This window comes from Cinclus cinclus, chromosome Z, assembly GCF_963662255.1.
Source record: "Cinclus cinclus chromosome Z, bCinCin1.1, whole genome shotgun sequence".
Taxonomy (NCBI): domain Eukaryota; kingdom Metazoa; phylum Chordata; class Aves; order Passeriformes; family Cinclidae; genus Cinclus; species Cinclus cinclus.
In genome coordinates, this window is record NC_085084.1 from 28,171,488 (window position 1) to 28,195,631 (window position 24,144).

At 36.3% G+C, this 24,144-nt stretch overlaps 1 protein-coding gene across 8 annotated transcripts in view; it reads left to right on the forward strand.

The window, feature by feature from the left end:
- Positions 1–24,144, forward strand: part of DMXL1 (Dmx like 1) — a 77,201-nt gene that overhangs the window by 26,454 nt on the left and 26,603 nt on the right. For 2 of the 8 annotated variants that reach the window (XM_062513463.1, XM_062513470.1), the window contains exons 10-28: positions 2,329–2,541; positions 3,271–3,524; positions 3,611–4,295; positions 4,822–4,943; positions 5,480–5,569; positions 5,867–5,969; positions 7,726–7,842; positions 9,784–10,008; positions 10,667–12,358; positions 12,948–13,058; positions 14,001–14,170; positions 15,324–15,421; positions 16,112–16,277; positions 17,058–17,310; positions 18,906–19,990; positions 20,256–20,447; positions 21,667–21,743; positions 21,928–22,055; positions 23,492–23,740. In XM_062513463.1, coding sequence (XP_062369447.1) covers positions 2,329–2,541; positions 3,271–3,524; positions 3,611–4,295; positions 4,822–4,943; positions 5,480–5,569; positions 5,867–5,969; positions 7,726–7,842; positions 9,784–10,008; positions 10,667–12,358; positions 12,948–13,058; positions 14,001–14,170; positions 15,324–15,421; positions 16,112–16,277; positions 17,058–17,310; positions 18,906–19,990; positions 20,256–20,447; positions 21,667–21,743; positions 21,928–22,055; positions 23,492–23,740 — 6,030 coding nt within the window. The remainder of the gene's footprint in view (positions 1–2,328; positions 2,542–3,270; positions 3,525–3,610; positions 4,296–4,821; positions 4,944–5,479; positions 5,570–5,866; positions 5,970–7,725; positions 7,843–9,783; positions 10,009–10,666; positions 12,359–12,947; positions 13,059–14,000; positions 14,171–15,323; positions 15,422–16,111; positions 16,278–17,057; positions 17,311–18,905; positions 19,991–20,255; positions 20,448–21,666; positions 21,744–21,927; positions 22,056–23,491; positions 23,741–24,144) is intronic. The other 6 variants (XM_062513464.1, XM_062513465.1, XM_062513467.1 and 3 more) reach the window with 5 other exon arrangements.

The following is a 24,144-nucleotide window of genomic DNA, read 5'->3' on the forward strand; positions in this document are numbered from 1 at the left end:
CACTTGGGATAACAAATGCCATAATTTCAAACTTTCCCCCTTTTTCCGTCCTCCTCCCACTGTAAGCACTGACCATGATGTCAGATGAAATCTGTCTGTGTCCTGGCTGTGTCTTCTTCCAGTGTCCAAAACAGCCCCAAGTTCCTCACCAGGGTGGCAGTTCAAAAACCAGAAAATGCCTTGGCTCTGTGTGAGCCCTGCTCAGCAATAACAAAAACATCTCTGTATTATCAACCCTGTGTTCAGCACAAATCCAAAACACAGCCCCATACCAGACACTGTGAAAGTTAATTCTACCCCAGCCAAAACCAGCACAACTATGCAAACTTTAAAAATGCTTTTGATAGATTTTGCAGCATAAATATGCAAGCAGCAAACTGACAAAATGAGGATAAAAATACATTTAAAAACTACTAGAAAGATTAAGTTCTTAAAATTTTTCTAATCTTGTATTATTTTTAAGTTACCTTTATTAATCAGTATCTGTTTTAATAATGTCTTTTGGATTGCTTGTTTTTTAAATCAATGTATTGGAGGATAACAGGTTGTTCTTTATTGTAGAATCTCTGAAGTAGCTTTCACATTTTAAATCTTAGTTTGAAGAAACATGTTCTTCCTCACAGGCAGCTCTTTAAGCACCTCAATCTAACCCAATTCTTTCAGTAAGCCTTTTCATTTGCCCTTTTGAAACTGAATTTAATCCCAAAACCTAATTGTATTTCCTTTCATTTGATTTTAAATAGTTTGTGATCTCTTTCTTAAAAATTTGCCATTACTACAGCATTTTAAAGTATTTCATAAAAACTAAAGCCAAAACAGCTTTATCTCTCATTCACTTCACATTTTGAAGAATAATGATGTAATATATATTCATATAAGAATAAATTGAGTATGAAGCAAAAATCCTTGAGACCTACTTTTATACTATAATTTTACTTTTTCTGATGTTCAGCCTAGGTGGAATTCAGTGAAAGGAGTAAGCAGTGGTTGCTAGGACAAAATTGTCCTAGCAAACAGGCAATTTCAGAAAAAGTTACTGAATTCAAAGACTTCAGAAGTTTTCTTGGAGGAGTGATTGTGATTTATGAAGCAAATAAAAATTCACTAAATAATGTCCAGAGCTGAACATCATTTAGAAGCTGGTAGTTTTAAATGGAAATTGGAAAAAAAAGTGATTTCTTTCGTGACTTTGATAAATATTCAAAAAGCATGTGGATTTATAATCTAATCTGAAAAGTAATCTTTCTAGCTCACTTTATTCATATTTACTGTAGTTTAATCTTTCAAAGGGTTTCAACAGAAGTTTTTCCCTTCAGGTTCTGTTACTTTCCAAATTTATAATGATACTTTTGAGACTGGCACTGGCCTGTGTAGGAAGATAGACTGTATTATTTAAATGAGCTGTGGTACTTTAGCCCCCTTCCCCTTCTGTATCCCTTCTCCACAACAAAATTGCCAGTTTTCATGGTGCACCTTTCTTTTATCTGTGTGCTCTCAGTTACAATTTTCTTTGGCTAGATTGGATGGTTAGTAATTCAAACCTATTGCTGATTTTGAGAAGAGATTTTGAGTGCTAAGTTTTTTGTCTCCCAGGGTGTGGAATTTAAGTAATACTGCATAAAAAGGGAGTAGAAGGAGATGACACTACACATGGAGACTTCTAGGTGTGAATTACATGCAGGTTGAGATTTTAACATGTTGCTGTATCACACATTTGAGGAAATTGCAGTAAATCACCTATCTGCTTTTTCACCTTGATTTAAATTTAGTCTACAGCAGTCCTTGCTTCTGTCACACACTTTATGATTACTGCTTTATTTTTTCCAGCAACACGGAATGCCAAATACCTTCAAACAGCAGTGTGAACTAACAGAATGTATCAGAACCAGAACTCCTGGGCTTTTGTGATGGTGTTACTCAGGGCATTTTCTGATCTCTGCACACATTTTTGCTAGTGTAAACCTGTGGTCTTTGGTTACAGTGTGCATCTACTGCAGCATTCATTGTGGACTGGTTGGGAAATTATGCTTAAATGATTTGGTTCATACTGCGCTGTATTAGTTAAAAAAATAAAGGGTAACTTAACCTGTATGCACATTTTTACATCAAGGAGATACAACATTGCAGGACCCTACTGTAAGCACACCAAAGGACCTCTGTGTGGAGCAAGTCTCAAAGCAGATGATGTTGGTGCAAGAAATGACAAGTGGCAATACACTTAGATTTATTTTTTCATTGTGGGATTTATGCTTAAAACCATTTGTCTAAAATTATTTTTTGACCTAACTTCTTTAGTTCTCAATGTCAATCGGTATCTTCTTCTGGTAGATATTCCTCTATTGCCTTCTATCACATCTCTAAGCCTTGGTGAAAATGAAGAAAAAAGTGGACCTTTTGTTGTACACTGGCTAAACAACAAAGAACTTCATTTTACCTTATCTATGGAAGTGTTTTTGCAACAACTTAAAAGGAGTTTTGACCATCATTCTCCTGAGACTAATACTGAAAATTCTAATCAAATGGATGGCAGATCAGAAGAAGGTAAAAGTCATATAGACATATGTCATATAGAGAAATGGCTTTCTGTTTATAAAGTAATTTGTAATATTCCCCAGGGGAAGAAGTAAGAGGTTGGCAACTTAACATGGAAGGATACAGATTACAGTGGTATTTCAATGCATTTTCTTCCCTTACACTGAAAGTATCTAAGTGACTTCAAAAAATATATATCTAGAAGTTCTTGTTTCTCTTTTTATAGTTGTTCCAGAAATTTTGAGTTAAATATACTGAAAACTGTACTATTTAATTAAGCTTGACTGGAGGCCTTTGCATGAAATGTTACTTTAATATTAAGGAAGGAGGAGCAATTTCAGAATTAACTTTATTTTTTTTTTTTTAGATATCAATGTATAGCCAATTTAAATAGCTTTATTCTATAACATAATACAGTCAGTTAATTTGAATATATGCATCCTGGATATTATTGCCGTTGTTCTCTCTATTCATGCAAAAATATGTGTGAAATAGGGGAAAAATAAAATATTTCAAATATTAAGGTGCAATATAAACCATTTTGGCTTGTTAGACACTGAGCTCCATTAGAGGATTTATGGTTATAATCTTCATCCTTTTAAATTAGTTTTCATATGAGTAGCTTATAAAATTAGCTCTAATGCCTGAATAACACTGTTATACTTCTTGTTTTGAATATGTATGAATATATATTCATCTACGTATATGTACGTCTGTGTATATATCTGCGTATTGTAGAAGCTGATGAAAATGGAGATGAACAAAAAGGAAACCAAGAGAAGAAGGAACTGGGTGATGAGAAAGCTGCTCCATATTCAAGCCTTGTTCCTTTGTCTTCTGCTATTTTTGATCATGAAATTGAAGTTTTGCTTTCTGAATGGAATAAAAATGCTGACATGCTCTTCAGTATACATCCTATGGATGGCTCCCTGCTGGTGTGGCACGTGGACTGGCTAGATGAATACCAGCCTGGCATGTTTCGCCAGGTGCAGGTACTTTACTCCTCCTGCATTTTACATTTGTGTTGAGTGAGAAGTATGATGGGAACTCAAATACTTCTTCTTTCTTGAAATTGCAGGTGTCATTTGTCTCAAGAATTCCTGTTGCGTTTCCAACGGGTGATGCAAACTCTCTTTGCAGAAGTATAGTGATGTATGCTTGTACCAAAAATGTTGACTTAGCTATCCAACAAGGCAAACAAAAGCCTCCTGGCCTTACACGATCTTCATCTATGCTTATCTCTTCTGGACACAGTAAATCAACCAACAGCTTAAAACTGAGTATCTTCACACCTAATGTTATGATGATTTCCAAACATGCAGATGGGTCACTGAACCAGTGGCTAGTGAGTTTTGCTGAAGAATCTGCCTTTTCAACTGTACTCAGTATTTCACACAAATCCCGATATTGTGGTCACCGTTTTCATCTTAATGACTTGGCTTGCCACTCAGTGTTACCACTGCTGCTTACAACCTCACATCACAATGCTCTAATTTCACCAGATGTTGAGAAAGCAATACAGGAAAATGCTTCTTTTAAGTCTCAGGAGTCACAAGTGAGACCTCAGAGTAGAAGTAATGCAAGTGTGACATCCCAGGATCCCAACGCTGTTTACAGTGAACTTATTCTTTGGAGAGTGGATCCTGTTGGGCCTTTGTCCTTTTCTGGTGGAGTTTCTGAGCTTGCTCGGATCAATTCTCTTCATGTTTCAGCTTTTTCTAATGTTGCATGGCTGCCCACACTTATACCCAGCTATTGCCTTGGTGAGTTTCATTTTCTGATTAGTGAAGTGTTCTAGAATAAAATTAATAAAACCTAATAACACTCTTAAATAGATAATACAGATATACTTGAATGTACTGGAAGAAATGTTAAGCATCGGTCCTTTATTTCATAAGTTTTCAAGCTGCTCATACTTGGGAATTCTTTATTCCTGTGTAAAAAGTTTCTCTGTTCTGTTTTATTTAGTGTATTTGATGTTTTTGGAACTTAAGCAGCAAATTTCTTAGTTACTCGTGCATACTTCATAATATGCTGAAGACTTAAAACTGAGGGAGATTTGGCTCTACTTTGCAAATGGAATTCTAATTTCCTTTTGTATACTTTGATTTGGTTGCTAAGCACAGCTTTAAACTTTGTAGCTCTTGCTTGTTAATAGAAGTTAACAGGAGATTTTTTAATGCTGTATTGTTTTTCACCATAACTTCAAAAATACCAGTTGTCAAAAAACAAAAAGGAAGCCATATGTTGTTTGAATATTTGAGCACTTTCTACCTTCCTGCTTTTCAGGTGCATACTGTAATTCTCCAAGTGCCTGCTTTGTGGCTAGTGATGGACAGCATTTAAGATTATATCAAGCTGTAATAGATGCTAAGAAACTTCTGTGTGAGCTCTCCAGTCCAGAAATTTCTGTAAGTAAAAAGCCATCTCAAGTTTTTGCATGTTACAACTTCATTCAGTTGTACTAGACTCTGACTTGGTGACTGAATAAGCTGGTTGCTGAGGCTTCCACAGATTATTCTGCTTGTAAAAACAGATTAGGTAGAGCTTTATTTAGCCATACTGTATTTATGCCAACTTTGCATGTTGAGGCAGCCAAAGGTTTGATTGGGAAATACCTGTGAAGAGCTTCTAACACAAGGAATAATAACTCTGTGGGTGCATTGCTGTCCTAAGCAAAAGTTGAGACAACAATGTGGCTTTTGGAAAATGGACAATAAATTGCTGTATGTGGGGCTTTCCAGAAGCTCTTCTCACTTTTCAGTCATCAAAACCAAATGTATTCTTCATAAAACAGTGTGTTATCTGTGTTCTTACTGAATCACAACTACTGTATATTTAATGATTTTCTTAACACTTGCCTAGTGATGTTGCACCTGTCTAGCAGGCTGTGCCACAAAAATGCGTAAGAGTTAACAAGACCACCACCCTGTTTCTTTTTAAACAGAAATATGTTGGTGAAGTTTTTAACATCATAAGTCAGCAATCTACAGCTCGCCCAGGATGTATCATTGAACTAGATGCCATCACAGAACTTGTAAGATCTTTTGCTATATTTATTTCATGCCATAATTAGCTTTTTTAAAAGCTTAAATAATAAAGGCAATACATGTAGCTCTCCATTAGGTAAACTTGTGGTACTTACTGACGTATTGTTGTACTTGCTTTCAACAGTACCTGTAAATGAAAAGAATGTTAGTAATGATAGTGCATTTTCATGAGGCGTCTTCTGTTGATGTATTTAACATACCAAGTTAAAAGCTCCCATGTTAGAGAGCAGTCTTGAAAAGTATGTGCCAGGATGTTGACTTCTTGTGTATTTTTATTTCCTTAGCATGGCCGGAAAACACAGTTATTCCATGTTTTTCAAGAAGACTTCATTTTAAATAACCAGGAGAAGGAAATGCCTTTAAAGAAGAACAGTTTATCAGACTCTGGTAAATAATTTTTTTTCATAGAACATTGAAGACAGTGTTTTATTTTTCATTCCACAGAAGAAAATGAACTTGTTAAATGTCTTTTATAATTTTAATGTCAGATACCTTAATTTGAGATCTTCAGAAGGACCTCTAGTCTTATGAAGCTCATGGATGTTTCACTTCCTTTGAATTGTGTGCAACCAAATTTTAGATCAAGTAGTTTAAATCACAAGATACCCATTGTGTTCTGTGTTGAGCAGGGACACGAGTTTCCCCTTGCATGAAGGGGGAAAGGGTTTTAAATGTGAAGTCTGGACTTACGGGGTACGACATAGACAAAACTTTCTTTATCCTATTTATGGTCGATGCTCTTCTTTTACATCAGCTCAATATTGCTCCTCTGGCTTTACAACAAATGGCAAGCCAAACAATTCCTCCTCACTATAATACTGTGAGTAGTGTGTGGATTTGTAGGTCCTTGTACAAATCTGAATTGCTCTGGACAAAATTACTAGTTTTCCTTGGTGGGGTGCTTCAGTTATTTGGGTATATAGGCTTCACATGGTTGTGCTCCAGTGAAATAATGTACGGGGGAAAGGGGGTCAAAGTGAAGTTTGCGATACCAGGTCATCTGCAGTACTAGAATGGCATTCTGAATGAGAGGAAGCAGAACTGTGGGAAAGTGTCAAAGGAACCTAGGGAAATAATAAATCAACTGGATATACGTAGTGATTATTTGGGAACTGGCTGTTTCTAACTGAGGAGGAGATTTGGAGTAGTGGAGATAATCCCAGCCCTCAGTGGGGACCAAAAAATGCAGTTGAGATGTTGAAAATAAGAAACAAAATAGAGAACATAAAAAGTGTTACTCTACAGCATAATTATATATTTTACATCTTGAGTATGATGCACAGAAATAATTTTAGAGGAAACATAGAAATATTTGATCTTAGAAAACTGTATACATCCATATGTGGTCTGAAAGTCTGTAATAGATTGCTGCATGCTATCCGTGTAAGGAATTTGGCTAAATGAGTCCTTTGAAAAACTGTTAAATTAGAACTGGATTATTTGCATGCATTCTAAGTTGAATTTATTTTCTAGTACTTTCTTCTTTCCTCTTTATTAATGCATGAAAGTTGTTATCCTATGTTTTTAAAAAGAACTAATTCACTTGCATTCTTCTATGGTACCATAAGCAATGTGAAAAGCACAGGGCAAATGCAGCTTGTTCTTATAAATGTTTTATGTATGCACATGCTTAAAGGGTCAGAGGAACCGTGGAGGAAGGAGAGTCCCTAAATTAACTATTCTTTCTTGGTCGTAATGGGTTGACTTTGATATGAAGGGAAGTGAATACCTGGGTAAACCCTCCAGAAACAGGCACCTTTTGATAGTATACCTCACATGTTCTTGTTTTTGTGTAAACTAGAGCAAGTAAATTCTTAGAAAGAAGCATTTTATCTCTTGTGTTCTTGACTGTACTGTACTGATATTACACTCTGGGATTTAACTTTAAACATAGCAAAGTCAGGCAAATATATTGTCATCTTTGAAGGAAAACACTGACAGCTGTTACATGAGTGTACCTGTAAGCGTAGTGTTTGTTGGTTGTGGTAAAAAAAAACAGGAAAGCTAATGTAACAGTTAGATATAGTCAGACCATTGCACTTTAGTATTACTTCATGTAATGTGATTATTTGCTAGCCAGCAAAATTTAGTTCTGCTTTCAGGTGAATAACACCTAAGATCTTCCTGTTCTCAATTTCACCAGGAAACCAGCAGAATGGATTCTCTGAAAAATTCTACTTAATAGTGATAGAGTATACACAAAACCATTCATTACTACATATGTGGCATTTACATTTGAAGGCAATTCCTGTCTCAATGGGTAAGCCCTCTTGTAGTTTTATTTTTGAAAAAGCTGCCGTATCTGCTTTTCAGTGTAATATAAATTGTTTCATCTTTTTGAAATAATTCTACATTTGATTACAAGAATTTATCACAACCCTCCTTTCTTGATTGTCTAATCTTCTGATGGCTGAAAATCTTCAGCTTCAGCCTGGAATTTGGTACTTTTTGTGCATTCTAAGGCCAGATATGCTTAACTGGCTTCACTACAGTCTAGCAGTTAAGATGTTTACCTTTTTGGAAGTTCCTGTTCTGCAATTTTTGAGTTTATGCATGCATTTTAAATAGGACTGTAGTCTGAAGCACCTAAGCATCAGTGATGCCATTACAATTCTAAACAATTTGACATTCTGAAATCTGCAGATTCTCTTTCAAACTACCAAACTATACTAAAACTATAATGTTTTAAAGAAAGGTAAGACCCACTTTGGTAGTTTTCTGTTATCATTTAAAGATTTTAAGAAACATAAATCTGATGCCAATTATCAGAGGAAACTATGACGTTTCTGTCATTCATGTTTCTGTCATTTAAACTAAATTAGCATTTCTTACTAATGCTTTCAAATGAGAGAAAAAGTATTAGTGCAATTAGTTTATAAGTTACTGAGAATAATTGGAGTTTTCTAATGCACTTAGGTGATGAGGAAATTACTGACAAGGCTTTTCAGCACATCTGTTGGAAATTGTGTTCCATATCCAGCAATTTCATACTTCAGCTATTGAGTTCTATTAAAAAGGGGAAGCATTTATATCACATTCTCTGAGGATTTTAAGTTTTTAAAGTTTTTCCCTATGTTTCAAGGAATAAAACAAAACTATTATTAAAACTTTTCTGAAAAATATCTTTTACCAGTTTTTAAGCTCAGACATGAAAGTCTTAATTTATTTTTCCTTAGCTGCAGGTAATCTATTCTTACTAAAACCTTATTTTCAGTGGATAGCAAAATACATACCTGTCCTGGTTTGAAAGACAGGTATTTGCGAAGGAAGGCAGAAACCTACCCTTTGAAATGAAGAGTGTGATCCCTCCTCCCTACAAATTATTATAATTTTGGAATTAAGACAAAGATATGGGGATAGGAATAACAGTTCTTTACTAGTATAACTAACTACACAAACAAGAACAACAGCAGCTATGAAATTAGCCACAAACAGAACAGTAACTCAGTCCCAGTGTTTTTTGGCTGCAGGCACCTTTTCCCTGAGCTGCAGTTCCCGGTGCTGGGGGCAGTCAGGTCCCGCAGAGCCGCAGGAGGGCTGGGGGTGATGGCAGAGCTGTCCCAGGGGGAGAGAGAGAGATGGAGAGAGAGCTCTCCGCTCATGGTGTGGGTCCCAGTGCTCAGCAGAGTGCTGGATGGTGGCAGGTTACAGTGAGAAGGCAGCAGGGCAGGGTCTGACAGCAGTGAGGATGGCTCCTGGTGCTGGGATGGCAGGAATGGCACTCAGGCACCGATCGTCCTTCTCGTCCGAACTCCACGGGGGAAATGGGGCGAGCCAGAGCCTTTGGTCTGCTCTTTTGGATGTTTGGATATCGAGGGGTTTCCCTCTTCTCTCCCCTCCCCCCTGCCACCAGGGCCCAGTGAACAGGTATCTTAGCATGACAATGGGGAAAATTCCACAGAGGGGAAAAAAGGGAAAAAAACAGCCCCCAACATTATCTCTTTGTCTGCAGTTTTTTTGGTCATGCTTTTGATTGTTTTATAATCTGTCAACAGTTCGAGAGTCTCAGAAGTATTCAATGTGAGATGTGCTCACATCTATCTTTAAATCTGAATATGAGACTGCGTTTCATTGAAATGAATGTAAAATTTTCAGTCAGGTTTTTTCTTTCTCTTATGGAACTATTGAAGTGATTAAAATTAGTTTTTACATTAAAAGAAATCATTGATCTTTTAAAATTAACAATGCAAACTTTTTTTAGATGAAAAAATAGGTTTAAATCCACCTGAAGAAGCAACACAAACAGAAGAATCATATTCTTCACCAGATCCAGAGAAGATCCAATCACCTTTCACTCAGAAATATCGGGCTTGTAGAGCAAACCTTCAGAGCACCAGCTGGCTTACTCTGTCTTCCAAAATGGTGTATAGTCAAGAGCTGAGTATGCCAGAAGGAGTAGAAATAATAAGTGTCAAGCCATCAGCAGGTTTGTCAGCTTTTTTTTTTTTTTAAAGACTAAAATAAGCAATCTCTGGCTTTCTGACTTTGGTTGTAAAATAGAAACAAAGTAATAGTAAGTTTTGGATTCATTGCTAGAGTATGTGTAGATGAATCCTAAAGGTTTGCTAAAATGTACTTCCCCTGACTTAATATCTCAGTCCTGGAGCTAACACTAAAATAGAGCTCTTACTCAAGGTATAATATTTATTGTGTTCCCCATTCTTGTGAAAGATAGAAGAGTAGAAACTGAATAAGTTTTGTTTTGCAGTCATTAATGCAGTTTTTGTGTAGGATCTTAACATACTTAAATGTTAAGGTTTTCATCACTAGTCTTTCCAAAATGCAGTTTTAGTTTTTTCAGTGGAGGAATGTTTGTTTGACAGAAGAGAGTATATATTAATGTTCATGTTTAAATAATATAGTTTGACTCCTCCCTACAGCTCAAAATACAATCAAAGAGTAAAATGGTTTCATGGTATTCTTGGCATATTGTCTCTTTCATGAGGCCCTGTAAATTACCTCTTTGTGAGGAAGCAGTAATACTTTTTAAAATTTAGAGCAATAAAACAGTGGCTGAATAAAAATGGTGCTAATTTTGCTTTTTATTATTTCCTCCAGTAAAAGTGTATTTTATTTCATTTCAGGACACCTCAGTAGTTCTTCCATATATCCTGTTTGTCGTGCACCTTATCTGCTGGCTACTTCCTGCTCTGATGGAAAAGTTAGATTCTGGAGATGCAGGGTTGTCATGGAATCATCAGCTTCTTCCATGCCACAATATGGCACAGACAGTGATGTTCAATATGTATGGGAAGAATGGCCATTACTGATTGAGGATGGACTTCCTAGCAGTAGTGCTATTAATGTTCCAGGGATGCCAACTGATGTCAGCTGTGCACACACAAACAGATTAGCAGTAGCGTACAAGCAGGCAGCAACTAGAAATAGCAATCTTTCTCAAGATTTTGTGATGCACGTTAGTATTTTTGAATGTGAATCTACAGGGGGTTCTTCTTGGATTTTAGAACAGACACTTAATTTAGATGAGGTAGGCACCATGTTGGACTCAGGTATTAGTGTTGATATAGTGTCAGATAACCAACAAGATACTCTTATGTCTTATGGTGGGAGTATTATACCCAATGCTAAACACTTGGTACACTTAGATTGGATGTCTAGGGAAGATGGTTCACATATTCTGACAGTGGGGATTGGATCAAAACTTTATATGTTTGGTCAGCTGTCTGGGAAGAGGCAAGAACAAAATTGTAATGAGATTGTAGCTGTTTCCCACAGTGGCAGTCCCAAGGCTGAAACCTTTTCTGGTTTTGTTTTACTGCGTTGTGTTGACTTGGTTTCATCTGTAGAGGGTTCAGCTCCTTTTCCTGTATCCTTGTCTTGGGTGCGTGATGGCATTCTGGTAGTTGGAATGGATTGTGAAATGCATGTTTATTCCCAGTGGCAATCTCCTTCTAAGCAGGAACTAGTTAGTACAGATTCCTACAGTGAAAGTATGCCATGCATAGCTAGCTTAATGAAACAAAGCCAGTCAGCTGTCTCAGGTCTGCGTCCACCAAAGAGAACCTTGACCAGATCTATGACCAGCCTTGCACAGAAACTTAGTGGGAAAAGATCTGCCTCTGATCTGTCTATGGAGATGGAAGATTCTGGTCTTTTTGAGGCAGCTCATACATTATCTCCAACTTTACCTCAGTACCACCCGTATCAGCTGTTGGAACTCATGGATCTTGGTAAAGTACGCAGAGCTAAAGCCATTCTGTCCCATTTGGTGAAGTGCGTTGCTGGAGAAGTTGTTGCTATAAATGAGTCTGAACCTAATCATGACAAGAGGCTCAGATCTCTGACAATCAGCGCTAGTGGAAGTACTGCAAGAGATCCCAAAATGTTCAGCAAAACAGAGACTACAGACTATATAGAAATAGACTCTGTTCCACCATTGCCTCTGTATGCTCTGCTTGCTGCAGATGATGATTCATCTTATTCCTGTTCAGAGAAGTCCAATAATCAGAATAGTCAAAATAAAAAGGATATGCCCAGTGACAGTTATGAAAATCTCTTCCAAAATACTGTTATAAGTACAGATGACCTTGTCCCATTTGAGGCAGATGAAGACAGTTCAAAACCAACAGTCATTGATCTTTCTCAATACAGCCCAACTTACTTTGGACCAGAACATGCTCAAGTTCTTTCTCGTCACTTGCTTCATTCAAGCTTGCCAGGTCTGACTAGGATGGAGCAAATGTCATTGATGGCCTTGGCAGATACAATTGCTACTACCAGTACTGACATTGGAGAAAGTAGAGACAGAAGTCAGGGTAAGTTATCTCTTCCAAGTTAAATGTGTTTCACAACCTTTCATGGGGTTTTTTTTCCTATTTTGGAATATTTTTGTGGCTTGTAAGGTGATGATGCCCCTTCATTTCATAGTATAATTATATCAAGACCTAATACTTTGATTAAAAAAAAAGTTTTCTTTTGCTATGGTAATGCACTGTGAGTGCGTCAGATACGTGTACTATATATGTAGTGTGTGTGTGTATATACATACACACACTACATATATGCTATATATATGTATACATACTATACACATACTATAATTACTTTTAATTCACTTTTGCAGAGATGGTAATGACAAATGTAGAGAAATTGAGAAATCAGTTGGTTTGGTTTTTTAACATGTAACACTTTCTCTGTTTCTTACATTGAACAGAATAAAACTGAACGGAATGAATTTCAAACGTTTTTATATTTGAAATTTTCGTTTTTCTTGGAGGAGAGAATTATGAATTAAGCCATCATTTACAAATTTGAAGAGTTTAGTAGTCACAAAATTGCATTTCTTCTGTTAATACTTACTTGGAATAATTGCTGTAAAATGTGTGTAAAAATATTTATTTCCAGGTGGAGAAACTCTTGATGAGTGTGGTTTAAAATTTTTATTGGCTGTCCGGCTTCACACCTTTCTGACAACTGCGCTTCCTCCTGTGCATCGAGCCCAGCTGCTTCACCAAGGTAACTGATGTGTTTTCATAGATGAGTTGAGTTTTAATGATGTAGCTGCACCTATGACTGGTGTGCTGTTGAGGTGCCTTTGCAGAGTTGGTGATTTAATTCATTGGGGTTTTTTAAGAAAATATTGTCCAATATGAATGAATGTTAGAGCAGAAAATGTCTTATTTTGTTTTTAATAAAGGTCTCAGAACTGATGCTTTCTATAACAAGTTTTTAGTTGGTGGGGGGATATTTCTGTTTCCCCAAATTCAATGGCTTTCTTAGCACCATGTTGTCCAATAACCTTCTGCTGGAATAATGTAGAAAACTGTACCCATTTACGTAGGTGCTTGGTACAGATTTGGAAAAGAAAATTACTACTGGGACTTTAAATATTTCTATATACTTACTGTAATTGTACAATCAGCTATTTCATGTAGGGAGATTTTTGGATAATTTAGCTAGTTCCATCCTGATATTGCAGATGACAGGACAAAATAGATTTGATTAGTCATAATCAGATCTAAAGACTGGCTGTGATTGCTCCTTTAGCCATCATGGCAATTGATAGCATTTTCAGTCGCATGGCTTCTCATCCCTCAGCTGAATCAAAGGTTGGAATTTGCCAGGAATGCCACAGCAGAGTATTGCAGAGTTAGCTTTCTGGTGGAGTAATTTTTGTTGAGATACTTCCTTTTCTGGTGAGCTTAGAAATCGGTGAGAATCAGAAGTGCCTCAGTTGTATGACTTTCCTGTAGTAATCGATATGCAGTCCTAACAAATACTCTTAATATTTGGTTGCCTCATCAGAAATGCACTTAAAAGTCCAAAACAAGCAGTTTGATCTTCTTTCTTTTTCCCTTTCTCATCCACTTGTCTTTAGATTCTTGATTTTTTTTTTTTTGTTAATGAATGTCATCCAAATTTTCTGTTTGTTTGTGTTTTTTTATGTTTATTATATAGGCTTATCTACTAGTCACTTTGCCTGGGCTTTCCATTCTGTAGCGGAGGAAGAACTCCTGAGTATGCTTCCTGCAGTGCAGAAGGGGGATCCAACATGGTCAGAGCTCAGAGCTATGGGTGTGGGGTGGTGGGTTCGAAACATCCACAGCCTCCGGAAATGCATAGAAAAGGTAACCATAGCATTAAAAAAACCACCAACAGCAATCCAACACAATCATTCCAAACAGCTGTTCTCCAGTGTTTACCTTCTATTTATGTAGATTTATGTCTTTAGATAATGAAGTTTTTCTGAATGTTTTGTGCTGTATTTTTTTTGTATCTATATTTTTCTGTATAAATATGAACTTCTGTATTTAATTATTTTTTTTTAGTATTTAGACTTGAAATTCCAGTGTGGAGTAAATTTTTGCTGTTAGATACTCCATCTTAAAGATAATATTATGCCATGTTTATTGTGGATGTTCAAGATACAGATGGAGCATGTAGTGTTTTTTTATAGCAAAATTGAGAAAGAAGTTCTGGGAAAAGGTTCTTAAAAACCTATCAGATGTGGGATCAACTTAGATGCTGTATGTACATCTATCTTGCAAATTGATTATTTTTCATGATAAACCTATTGTTTTGTTTTGGCTTGGTGTTTTATTGTTTTAGAGTTTTGTTGGGTTTTTATATTAAGTATTTTAATCATCACAAATGTGGCAATAAGCCTAACCTCATTATCACTTGTAAGCTCTTGAAGAAGCCAAGTGTGTTGAGCTAGAAAATGACATGCACAAGATACTTGGACTACAAAGCACAAAGTGGTAAAATGCATGTCTCTACTTTTTCTTTTAAATCTTCAGTAATTAATCATCACTTTATGAGCCTTAACTGCCTGGCATAAAAAAGTGCCAGGTATTCTGGGCCTGAGTTTAAGGCTATCTCACATGGGACTTGGAATGTTGTTTCTGCCACTTACCCTTTTTCCTTTTCAACCTCTGAAAGTAATCACTGATCCCAGCCTGTTTTTCAAGACTCCATCTGTCCTTTGATTAGCAGACCAACTAATAAATTAATTTTGCTATGATTTTAGAAACTGGTTTCAGATACAGAGATTCCCACTCAATCTGCAAAAAACCTTCTACAACTGGAAGAGCATGAGCTAAGTGATAACAAATGGGTATCTTCCTGTGTTTTTACATCAGACTCATAATTGCAGGAGGGATCCTATATTAAAGACAACTTCAGAGCACTGTGGGGTATGGGATGCCAGAAGCAACAAGAATCTCATGTAAGAAGAATTTAAATTGTGTTTGTGTTTTTGTTTCTGAACTGTCTTCTCAGGTGGCTAAAGCAGCTTTCCAGCGAAACAACGATCCACTTGATGCTGCCATATTTTACCTTGCGATGAGGAAGAAGGCTGTTATCTGGGGATTATACAGGTATTCAAGCTCTTACATGGAATTTCACACTGTCTAGTATAATTTTGGGGGGAAAAGTTGAATGTAATGGTAATGCAAAGGAAGCACAAATCTTACTATTGAAAACTGAGGTCTAATTTCTAAACTAGTCATTACATTAAATGAGGAATTTCTAACCTTCTTGTATTTACTAAGGAATTTAGTTGCTGTTTCTGAAGATAGATGCTGCAAGTTTTAGTCTTAAATCTCCTGTAATTTCAATTACTGCTTAATTCTGATGCACTTTTGAGGACTTAGCAGTGTAGTATGTGAAATGTCATGCCTATCTCTTACATACATGTTTGCAGTTAAATTTTTAACTTAACTTCGGGGGACTGACCTATGTCTTTCTAACTGATGTTTCATAATACAGCATTCAGTGTTGCAAACCTTCTGAAAACTAATTTGCGTTGTCACTTAAGGGCTCAGCTTAAGAAAAATGAGATTTTCTGAATTTGTATCAGGTTATTGAAAATACCATCAGGTTTTGTATCTACTGAAGTTTCTGCTATTTTTAAATATATAGCCTTCTCAACTCCCAGTGTGGTGAGAGATTCTGCATTTCCTAACGTAAAGGTCTGTGTAAAATTATACTGAAATCTGCAGAAACTTGGAACCATAGTGGAACTAATAAAAAGTAAAATGTTTTTATCAATTTTGTTCAATATATAGGTCCCAGAAAGATACTAAAATGACACAGTTTTTTGGAAACAACTTTACTGAGGACAGATGGCGTAAAGCAGCATTAAAGAATGCTTTTTCTTTGCTTGGCAAACAGCGTTTTGAACATTCTGCAGCATTTTTCTTGTTGGCAGGACACTTAAGAGATGCAGTGGAGGTAATACAATTTTTAATATATAAGACTATTACATTGTCCGAAATGTACAAATATATTGACTGCACTTTGCATTTTCTTTAGTATGACCGCTGTAGCTTATGCCTTCAATTGGTGCTCTTCTTTCACACATCAAATTAATGACAAATGCAAAACCTTCATCTTTACATTTTGGTTCATTTTTAGCTGTCATATTATTGATACTGAAAAGTGACATGGGTAATTTCTCTGTTGTAGTACTTAAGGAACCTACCTATGATTAGCTTCCTTTCAAATTGTCTACCCAGTCCTATAGGAAGACAGCATAGTTTTTCATTAGGAAGTTACCGACCTGGTGCTTTGGCAGTGATGTTAATTGGTTCCTAGAATCCCTTTACCAAAAACAAAGCAAACAAAAATAATTTCATGGGTCTATTCGAATTGCAGAATTGTGAGGAAATTAGTCTCTGTGATAATGAAGGATTTGTTCTGTAAAGCTTTGTAGCTAAAACAACTGGAATCCAGAGGTTAGAGGTGGTATGTGCACATTGGCAATGATCTATTGAAGCTACCTGATTTCAAAGCTCCAATGTCATGCCATACTTAAACTGAAGAAATGCAAATCCGATCTTTCATATAATACTTAGCTACACCTGTTCTGCTTAGTTCCTACTCACTTTTATGGAGTTGATAGACCTACTTATTTTAATCTGAGCAGATTTATGTAGCTTCCTGCCCTGTAATAATTTTAAACTGAGGAGAAATTACAACATTTATCATTTGAATATACTTATTTTTAATTAGGTCTGCCTTGAGAAGCTACGTGACATTCAGTTGGCTCTTGTAATATCGAGACTTTATGAATCAGAGTTTGAAGTGTCAAGTACTTACAAATCTGTACTACAGAAGAGAGTTTTGGGAAGTGTGTCTACTGGAAAAGAGAACTCAGGAAACATAAACTGTGACCCTTTCTTGCGAAGCATGGCATACTGGATTTTGGAAGATTATAGCAAGGCTCTTGACACTTTGATTAAACATTCTGTTGAAGATGAAGGAGGTAAGAATATAAGTATTTGGCCTGTTGAGCTGGTTTTAACTATTCATTGATTTAAGCCACAGTATCTTAAAATGTCTTCTGAGCAAAACCAGGTACCACACAGTTCCTTACCATTGTTAGCAACTAGCTTGCTGTAGCAATGTATGTGGACTTTAATAGCAAACATGGTGACTGTATTGTTATTAACCTGTATCTCATGAGTGCATACTTTGTCCTTAGACCATGTGAATGCTTAAAGGATAATGGAATGACCCTGCAGTAATGCAGCTGTTTTTCCAGAAGCAGTCTAAATATGAGGAGACAAATTAAGTTCTTGAATTAATTTGATTTCATCACAGCCTAAGACAAAATTTCTGATTGCCCACTTGCATAGGAGAGTCTGGAAGACATGGTGTTCTTTAGCTTTTAGTCCTTAGTAAGAGCTGACTACAATAAAAGATTATCAACAGAAAGCTTTTGAAACTTAAAATGGTATGAGGATGTGCTGCCTGAAACAGCACTTAAGTCTCCTAGAGCAGTTCTTTTCTTTGTTCACTTGCTGGCTTTATAGGCCTTCTAAGAATTAATTGTATTATTTCCTAAAGGTAGTGTTTTCATTGAAGTTAAATGCTTCAAGTCCTTGGTAGTGAGTTGGTTTCAGTCCTGGCAACTGAGAACAATTGGAAGGGAATAAATAAAACCTCATATACTTGGGTAACTAATTTGTGAAACTGATTTCAGTAGAAGTTACATTCAGGATGATTTTGAGCAAATGAGGAATATAGTGTTTGGTTGTTTCTATCTTGGTCCCATCTTTCTATGTAAAACAATTTTAAAGTGTTTCTAATTCTTCTGTGATCAGTTCATGGCTTGTTTGTCATATCTTGCCTTATTTTCTTAGCTAGAATGTGCTTTATCATGTACCTCTCTCTGTTAACTGCTATAACTCCTGACAGGGAAGAGAGTAAGGGTTTATTTCAACCTGAGCCCTTTGAAAGCGTCCTGTGCTGATGCTTGTATCTCTTCAGGGTTTTTCATCTTGTGGACATGAAAATTAAATGAACAGGTGTCGCACTGCTGTGTAATTCATTTATTTATATGTAGTACTGCTACCATTATGTATAAATATTATGGATTTCCTAGTTTTGTTGTAAGTTGAATTTCTTTTAAGATGCAGACAAAATTGAAAATAAAAATCCAATTTATTAGAAGAGACTAAGTAAAAATATGTAAGATATGGCATCTTGTTGTCATTTAGAGATGGAAAATGGAGACTTCAGAATTCTAAAATTAACAGAAAAGTGGTCTTGTTTGACTTCAGTAAAACTGGCCTAACTACAAGGAAAAGAAATGGTAGCTGCTTTAATTTAAAAAGTTATGCCTGCTGCCCCACTCTGCTTGTTTTTAGTAGGTTTGGCAGTGTCTTTCCCACTGAAATATTCAAATGATAAAGATATGCAGGAGGGTGCAGTGAAGTAAACAGTAGAATGAATGTGTGAAGTAGACAATAGGATTGATACGAAGACCTAAAAGCCTTCTGATGAATGTAGGACTTCACTGCAGATCGGTTATATCATAGAGTGGTACATTTTCCTCATGCTCCCATATCTTTTCAGATGGAGATGGTTCAAGTTGTAACCCTGCAGTGTTTAACTTCTATAACTACCTAAGAACACATCCTCTCTTGCTGAGACGTCATTTTGGCTCTTCTGATACATCTTCCACACATATTTGCCTAACAGTAGAAAATGGATTAGCTGACAAAATCAACCTAGGTGAAAGACGGCTATTTTTCACCACTGCGTATGCTCATCTAAAAGCTGGTTGTCCTATGTTGGCCTTAGAAGTGTTATCAAAGATGCCTAAAGTTGTCAAGAGGTCAAAGTCATTCTGTAAATCTCCTAGTTTAGTGGATACTGGTAAAGATTTCTCACCATATTCTCCAGTTAATGAGTTTGAAACAAAAGATCAAGCTTCCAGTATTGATTGGTCACAGCCAGTATTCAATGGCCTAGGTTCATCTTCAGATTGTTCATCAGGAAAACATGTAGATTCCACTCTTTCCTTTGATTGGAGCCAGCCAAGTGCTCTATTCCAAGATGAACAATTGCAACTACAATTAGACAGTGATGAAAATGATGAGAGTGAAGGTTCTTTGCTGGTAATGAAAGAGCTAAAACCTCTGAAGAAAACTGAAAAATTACATGAAACAAGTTCTAGCTACACTGAATCTTTTAGTGTAGTTGATGACAAAGATATTTTAAGTCCATCAGAAGATATCATTTCAGCACAGCTGAAGTTTAGAGCGTGCCTGAAAATCCTTACTGTGGAGCTTCGTACACTGTCCACTGGCTATGAAGTGGATGGTGGAAAGTTGCGGTATCAGCTTTACCAGTGGCTTGAGAGGGAAGTGGTAGCTCTTCAGAAGACCTGTGATTATGGTGTTGAAGTAGAAGAGATACAGTCAGGAGTTAGAGGGATGCCAGAGGAAGCTACATTACGTGAAAACACTGAAGACTTAACTGACCAGGAAAAAACTATGCTACAGAAAGAAGACTTTCAGAAAAGACGTCAGTGGCTTCTGAAATACCAGTCTCTCCTCAGAATGTTCCTTAGTTACTGTATACTTCATGGATCACATGGTGGAGGCTTGGCATCTGTCAGAATGGAATTAATTCTGCTTCTGCAGGAATCTCAACAGGTATGTGGGGGAGCATAAGTTGTATTTTCTCTGCTTCAGGTTTGTCGATTTATTTGAAAGTGTTTTGTAATTTTTGTAATTTTTCTATCGCAGGATATGCCTCTTTTTTAAGAAATCTTAATCTATTTTTAATATGGGGGTTTTGTACATTGTTTTATTTTTTGTTATTGTTTTTTAGAATCCTTTTGCCTCTTTCAAAAGTTCTTATGTTTCCTCAGGGGATATGTACTGTTTCTTTGTGTGTGTGTTTCTTGCTTGTTTTTAGGAGCAGTCAGTGGAGATACCTTCAAGCCCTCCACCAGAGCAAAGCTCCATACCTCTCCTATTTGCTTGCACAGCTAGTGCCAAAACAGTGGTGGCTAATCCATTGCTACATCTTGGCAACTTGACTCATGATATATTACATGCTATAATAAACCTTGATTCACCACCTCATCCAGATACTCAGAACAGCAAGGTAAGTATTTTTTTTTTCAGTTTTTTTGCTCTTGCTATGGTATAGTTTGCTGAAGTCACAATTCTTTTTTTGAAAGCATGAGAACTTTGTGCTGTTTTATTATCTGTGAGAAATAAGAAAATCATGAAGCACAAACATTTTCTGTAGTACTTACCTTGAGCTAAAAGAAATGTCCACTGATCATTACTCATTGTTGAGGTGTTGAAGATGCTCAACAAGCTGCTGTATATTGGCCTCTCTCAGAACTGGATATTTGTCCAAAAGGACATTATTATGGTACATCATAAGCATCATATTTGTCTTTATGACAGTGGGTTCATTACTTCTGTTATGTTAATGGCAGATGCTGCATTTCATTCTTAGGCCTAAGTAAAATTAAATGTTGAAGTATAAAAACTGATTTTCAGCAAAGTTTAATAAACCCAGACTTTTTTTGTGAAATGGTATGTGTTTGTACAATAGTTTTAAAATTTTTTTCTGTAAGATTTCACATATATTTAACCTTTTTCTGGAAATAAAACTTAGTCTTTCATGAAGTTTTTCAAGTGTTAGGTCCCAAATCACGTCTGCTTTTACTAAGGATTTCTAGAGAACACTAAAAAGATGGTTTAGTTCCTAGTTGGCATAGTTTCAGAGGCAGCAAACAAATAAATATAATAAACTGTTTTTGTTTCAATAGAACCTTTGTGATTAATATATTCTCTAGTTATTTGCACATTAAGATGTGTTTTATGATACATTAAATAAAAAGTATCAGCTGTGTTAAAAGTCCTGATTAGTATGATACTGAGTAAATTGAGTGTGTGTCCAAGAGATGCACAAGAATTGGTCAAAAACTAAGCTGCACTATAGTTTTCATTCTGAAATAGTCTTTGTATTCTGAGCCAGCAAACTGACACTGTTCCAGGGTGTAATTACATAGGACTGTTGTATACAGGCTTAATGTGTTGCTATTTAATAATTGAAAGCATTTCAGATAGACCTGGTCTGTGATTATGTGTTGGTGGTGTCAGTGAGTTTTCCCCCATCCTTTCCATAGCCAAGTGAACTGATTTGTCTGATATAAATTCTGAAGGGGAAAGATGGCTTTGTGAATGCATAAATAGTTACACCTTTCATGTCCAGTGCTTGTTACACATCTGTATACAGAGTGAAAGGCTGTGATGTTAACCACAGCTCACTTTAGGTGTAATAACTTGTGTAAAACTTTGTCTTACAGATATATGTAATGCATACCCTAGCAGCATCGCTCTCTGCTTGCCTCTACCAATGTCTCTGTGATGGCCACAGCTACAGGTAAAGTCTAAAAAAATCACAGAAAAGTGATTTTTAAACAACTGTCTCATTGCAGTTGTCATAATGGATAGGGCACCAGAAGACAGTGATCACACTTGCCTACATCTAGAAAGTGCTATCACTTGAATAGTTGTAAATGGAACTTTTAAAAATAAATATAATTTCCCACTTTTCTGTTTCACAGCTCTTTTCAAGCAAATCAGTTCACTGGGACAGTGTACCAGACAGTCCTGTTAACTCAGCGTCATTCTTTAAGAACAGCAAGTTTAGAAGAAACAGTGACTCCCAACACATCACCTGCTCAGTGGCCAGGTATCTGGACTTAATTTCTTTCTCTTCTCCTAAGGAAAACTGGGTTATCTGGATCCACTGTAAGTGGATGTGGCTATGACTTTCTAATAGTATTGTAACAGCTCTGTTGAGTTCTTTGATTAAAATGTTGTGATTTTTTTTTCAGAACATCTAATTTAGTGCTTCTGTTTATTCACTAAGTCAAGTTGGTTTTTATTGCTTCCTTTAACTAAAAAATGTTAGTTCTGCACCTAGTAAAGAGAGAGCAACTAAACAGGAGGTAGGATAGTCATGTCCTGTGCTCTTCTTACTCCCCCTGGAGCACCAGTATTTACTTCCTGACTCCTGAGAAGGACTGGGAATGCTGTCTTAAGTTGTGCTCCAACTAAGAATTATTTTACCTTATGGACAACTTTTGAACTAACTTGAAACTATTAAAAATGAGACATTTATAATAAATCATGGTTTTCTGTAGCTGTAAAATTGATGTCAGATTTCAGGTAATACTTAAGAGTGTGCTGAGATTTATGCTGATGAAACTACACTAGGGAGTTACATTAGGGGGAGTTGTTATCAATGTTGTCATCTAGGTATGAGCTTCAGTTTGCAGCACTAACTTTAATGTAAGCAAAGCCAGAAAATGTTCTTACTTAATATGAGAATTGTTTCTGAAATGAGAAAGCTTCACTTAAGAAATCTTAATGGAGAGTCTGAAGCTGTCTTTTTATTTGATGCTAAGCCATTTTTTCTTTTCTGCCAAACGTTGTCACTGAACCTAGGGATTGTATTAAAAAACTAGCTTGTCATTTGTTTTCTTGTTATTTAATTAATCGCCGGTTATTTTCTGATGAATGGTGCAAGGAATCGTTAGCAGTTGTTCATATCAATAGCATCACCTTGAACTGACTTTTTCTTTGTTTTTAATACATTCACATGCTATATGTGCAAGATGGAGAGCATGACAAAAAGAACTCTTTGGCCATGACTGTGCATTTTCATTTGTGTGTACAAAGTGTCACAGTTGAAGCCACCTCTGAAATTACACCCTTTTGTAGTAGCATAAAAACACTACAAGTTAGTACTTGGGTGGAAGAACACCTGCTAGACAATGTGTAATGCCCATGATTTTTGATTGGTTTTACCACTGTAAAGAGAGAAGATTCAACTTCGACTTTCAAGATAATCAGGTAGTTATTGTAATTGAAAAGGTGTTATGCATTTCTCTAACCATTAGTCCAAAACAGGAAACTAAAAAGCTAATAAACTGTTAAAAATTAAGAGCTTGCATCTTTTCCCTGAAGTTTTCAACTTTGGTTTCAATGCGTACAACTTGGAATTTTTCTACAGTAAAAATTACTAAGTAACATAGGTTGCCAAACAAAATACTCATGATAATCTGGGATATGTTCACACACGTATGTGCTTTCTTAAAGAATGTGTTTATTTTACATAAACAGGAATGACAGCTCTAATACGTCTCTTGAATTCTGCTGGCGAGGAAGCCCAGCCAGGTCTCACCGTTCTACTTTGTGAAATTCTAACTGCGGTCTATCTCAGCCTGTTCATCCATGGCCTTGCAACACATTCTAGCAATGAGTTGTATAGAATTATGGCTCATCCACTTAACAATAAAATGTGGTCTGCTATCTTTGGAGGAGGAGCTCATACACCCAGCAGAGGACAGCAGCAATTAAAGACAAGAACCGGTCAGTTCTCCTGTTTTATGTGTATTGGTCTTCTGGGTTTTTTTAAGACAATTATTTGACTGCTGAAAGCTTAATTACTTTAAGGAGTTTGTGTTCAATAGGATCGGTATGCTTGTGGATTTGCATAGAAAAAGAAGTATTTGAAATTACTGGTGTAGATACTGTGCGGAAGAGAACAGTGAAGCAGAAGTGAATGCTATTGAAATAAGGTTTCCAAGTAGCACAGCTGTTCTAATATGAGGGAGTTAAGTTGATCTTAAGAGTTTCCATTATTATTAATGCCTACTTTTTTGGGTTTTTTTGAAGCTTTCCAGTTCTCTCCTAACTGGGATATATTCCCATTTCACAAATACAGTATGTTTTCTCTCTTTGACAGGTAGGCACTTCACAATGCCTAGCCCACA